Below are 3,818 nucleotides of genomic sequence, written 5' to 3' on the forward strand. Positions count from 1 at the left end.
CCCAGCCCCATATACTGTATTACACTCGTCAATGAGTTTTAGGGTGTGAAGGGTGTGCTGTAAATTTTCCACACTTTGCTTTCGCCAGTGGTCCAACTCAAAATGAAAATAAATATTAACAACATGTACAGCTGGGAAAGACCGGATTGTGAGGAAAGAAAATCACATGAAAAACACAGAAAGTGTCCGAATTCGGCAGAGTCGTATGTAACAGACGAAAGAATACACAATTTGATGAGGCCCTTGTATTTGTTTTCAATAGAAAAAGTAAATTAAAAATTGTCCGGAATTATTGGTCTATATCCTATTTCCAGTTTACTTGCTCAAAGGGACATCACTCTAACAAGATTTTGATGCCGATGAAGCAAGGAAAAGTGAAGGTAAACAAACTTAAACTCCGACCAGAGATTAACGGAGGGAATAACACTAAAGAAGAAGACTGACAACTATATCGCTATGTACTCGTCATATAGACTATGTTCAATAATGCATGAATATATACTAGACTCCCAAATACAGTACTATCAATTGCAACTATTTTTAAGTTCTGTCACCACTGACCAGGTCAACAATCAATACCCCAAATAGGTTAATTCCTGTAGGAACTCTTTCTAAATCAGAGATTTATAACGTATAACACCAAACACCGAACTTGTGAATTTGGGAATAGAAATTAGTCGAAAATCTGATGTCGGGGGTCAGAGTAAACAGACAATTATTGTCATAGAACAACAAAACAAAATAAACTCAAACAGATTTGATTATTGATAACAATTTGAGAAATAAGGGTGAAATGAAGCCCTTTCCCTATAGCCTGGTCCTAAATTTAGCTATCCAAGACTGAACTAGTGTTTTTGTCATTCATTATGTAGACTACATTAGTCCTACAAATTGTAGTAAAATAAAGGAAAAATTAAAGAAAAAAGTTGGTAAGAAAATTGATGGAAGCCTTAAGCTTCATTTCCCCATGGAGCAGTTCATATAACCATAATGGTTAAATGAACCACAGCTCATGTTACCATTATTACGTACTAAACTACACCAGCAATCAATCCTGTCCAGTGAGCAGACAATTACATGTACAGTACAAAAAGAACAAAGTCAAATTAAAACTTTCTTTTTCTATAGTTCTACATCTATCAGTTTTATAGTACATAATACCAGATCTTTTTAAAATCAATATAAAGTGATTTGCCAGGATTCTTCGATATAATATATCATATCATTAGATCATGTGTTTATAATTTACCTTTTTTTCAATGTCCTACCCTACATTAGCTTAATTAAAGCTACATGTATCGGACCATATCAAACCAATTGCAAATATAGGCCTAATCATTAGGAAAAAACCAATTTGTTTTCAGTCTGTAAAGCAGGACACTTTTGTCCCTGTAAACAAGGATATTTCCACAAAAGCCTGCAGGCGTGACAAATACTGTGTAAATATTTATGGCATTGGTATTTATACATACTAAATTAAGTGCAAATTCAAGCAGGCAAGAACATATTTTCTAAAGCAACAAACATTTGCTGTTCCTACTGATACTGTAACGACATATACTTTTATATTCAAATTATTCACCCATTATTCAAACCCTGTTCAGTTATATTTATATGCACCAAACAAATAGATATTGTTAACAATGGACAATGATCACAAGTGTGATACAATGTAGGCAGGACGATCACAAGTGTGCTACAATGTAGACGGGACAATCACAAGTGTGCTACAATGAAGTGGACAATCACAAGTGTGCTACAATGGAGTGGACAATCACAAGTGTGCTACAATGAAGTGGACAATCACAAGTGTGCTAAAATGTAGTGGACAATCACAAGTGCGCTACAATGTAGTGGACAATCACAGGTGTGCTACAATGTAGTCAGGACAATCACGAGTGTGCTACAATGTAGTGGACAATCACAGGTGTGCTACAATGTAGTCAGGACAATCACAAGTGTGCTAAAATGTAGTCAGGACAATCACAAGTGGGCTACAATGTAGTGGACAATCACATGTGTTCTACAATGTAGTCAGGACAATCACAAGTGCGCTACAATGTAGTGGACAATCACATGTGTTCTACAATGTAGTCAGGACAATCACGAGTGTGCTACAATGTAGTGGACAAGCACAAGTGTGCTACAATGTAGTCAGTACAATCACAAGTGTGCTACAATGAAGTGGACAATCACAAGTGTGCTAAAATGTAGTGGACAATCACAAGTGGGCTACAATGTAGTGGACAATCACAAGTATGCTCCAATGTAGTGGACAATCACAAGTGCGCTACAATGTAGTGGACAATCACAGGTGTGCTACAATGTAGTGGACAAGCACAAGTGTGCTACAATGTAGTGGGCAATCACAAGTGTGCTACAATGTATTCAGGACAATCACAAGTGTGCTAAAATGTAGTGGACAATCACAAGTGCGCTACAATGTAGTGGACAATCACAAGTGTGCTAAAATGTAGTGGACAATCACAAGTGTACTACAATGTAGTGGACAATCACAGGTGTGCTACAATGTAGTCAGGACAATCACAAGTGTCCTACAATGTAGTCAGGACAATCACAAGTGGGCTACAATGTAGAGGACAATCACAAGTGTGCTTCAATGTAGTGGAGAATCACAAGTGTGCTACAATGTAATCAGGACAATCACAAGTGTGCTACAATGTAGTGGACAATCACAAGTGTGCTACAATATAACGGTTCTTGGGTAGTAGTAATACTATGTGATAAAAATATTATCTTGTGATAATTAAAGCTTTATCTTGTCTTTATAGATTTGCGAAATTCTATGGATGAACAGGAAACCTAACTCTTGGACATGATGATCACAAGGAATCGAATATCTGCAATCTTAAGGAAAATTAAAGAGACTGATGCATTTTTGAACACAAATGTAGCACAATTTGAAACAGTACCAAAAAGATTTTCAACTAGAAGGTGTTGTTGTTTCATTCAATGGGCCCGTGATGAATACAAAAACATACATTCATTTTTAAGTGCCAAAATGACACTGGATGCAAATATACCTACATGTGATAAGGACAAAATACCTGTATCTAACGTAGATCAATACCTAACACCTAGACATCTGTCACATAGTAACATTTTTCATAAACAAAGTAATTTTTCAACAAATTTAAGATTTGTATATTCAAGAAGTAAGATAAGTTTTTCTGCAAGTAGACATATTCACAGCAGCTTTCATAATTCAAAAACTCATCCGATATACAAAGAAGGAGGTGGCGATCTGGAGGATGAACTAGACTACATGAAGGATGATGAAGGTTATTGTCTATTCCGTGGAACATCACTAGTACCTCCCAATTGCAATCCCTCCTTGAAATAATAACTAGTATATGACCACCCTCCTTAGCGGTAGTCTTGCCCCTGTCCACAAGTCTCCAAAGTAATGATGTCTGCTTGTTCAGATTGTACTCTAAATACTTAACCTGTTTAAGATAGTGCTTATGAAAACATTTTGCCCTCTGAAAACAATGTTATCTGAATTTTATCATGTGAATGGTAAACTTTTTTGAAATTCATTTTTTGAAATCATTTGAAGTCCATTTGTGTAATGCTACCAACTTCTGCTCTGATAGAATTAACTGTATGTCTGCAGATTGCACCTGTTTGACAATTTCAGATGAGGAAGAAATACTTTCAAAGGACAAGGAGTACCAGGAATTGTTACGGGAGTACTGCAGCATCCCTGGTATGGGTCAGAGGGTTTTGGTGATACAACCAGGTAGGAACCAAATGATACAGTATTACTGTAGTACAGGTAGGACCCAATGATACAG

At 36.4% G+C, this 3,818-nt stretch overlaps 1 protein-coding gene across 1 annotated transcript in view; it reads left to right on the forward strand.

The window, feature by feature from the left end:
* The first annotated feature begins 343 nt into the window (after positions 1-343).
* Positions 344-3,818, forward strand: part of LOC110465942 (putative GTP-binding protein 6) — a 17,198-nt gene continuing 13,723 nt past the window's right edge. Inside the window, exons 1-2 of the mRNA XM_021522138.1 lie at positions 344-380; positions 3,662-3,763. Coding sequence (XP_021377813.1) covers positions 3,733-3,763 — 31 coding nt within the window. The 5' untranslated portion in view covers positions 344-380; positions 3,662-3,732. The remainder of the gene's footprint in view (positions 381-3,661; positions 3,764-3,818) is intronic.

Source organism: Mizuhopecten yessoensis, unplaced genomic scaffold (genome assembly GCF_002113885.1).
Source record: "Mizuhopecten yessoensis strain PY_sf001 unplaced genomic scaffold, ASM211388v2 scaffold1595, whole genome shotgun sequence".
Lineage (NCBI taxonomy): Eukaryota > Metazoa > Mollusca > Bivalvia > Pectinida > Pectinidae > Mizuhopecten > Mizuhopecten yessoensis.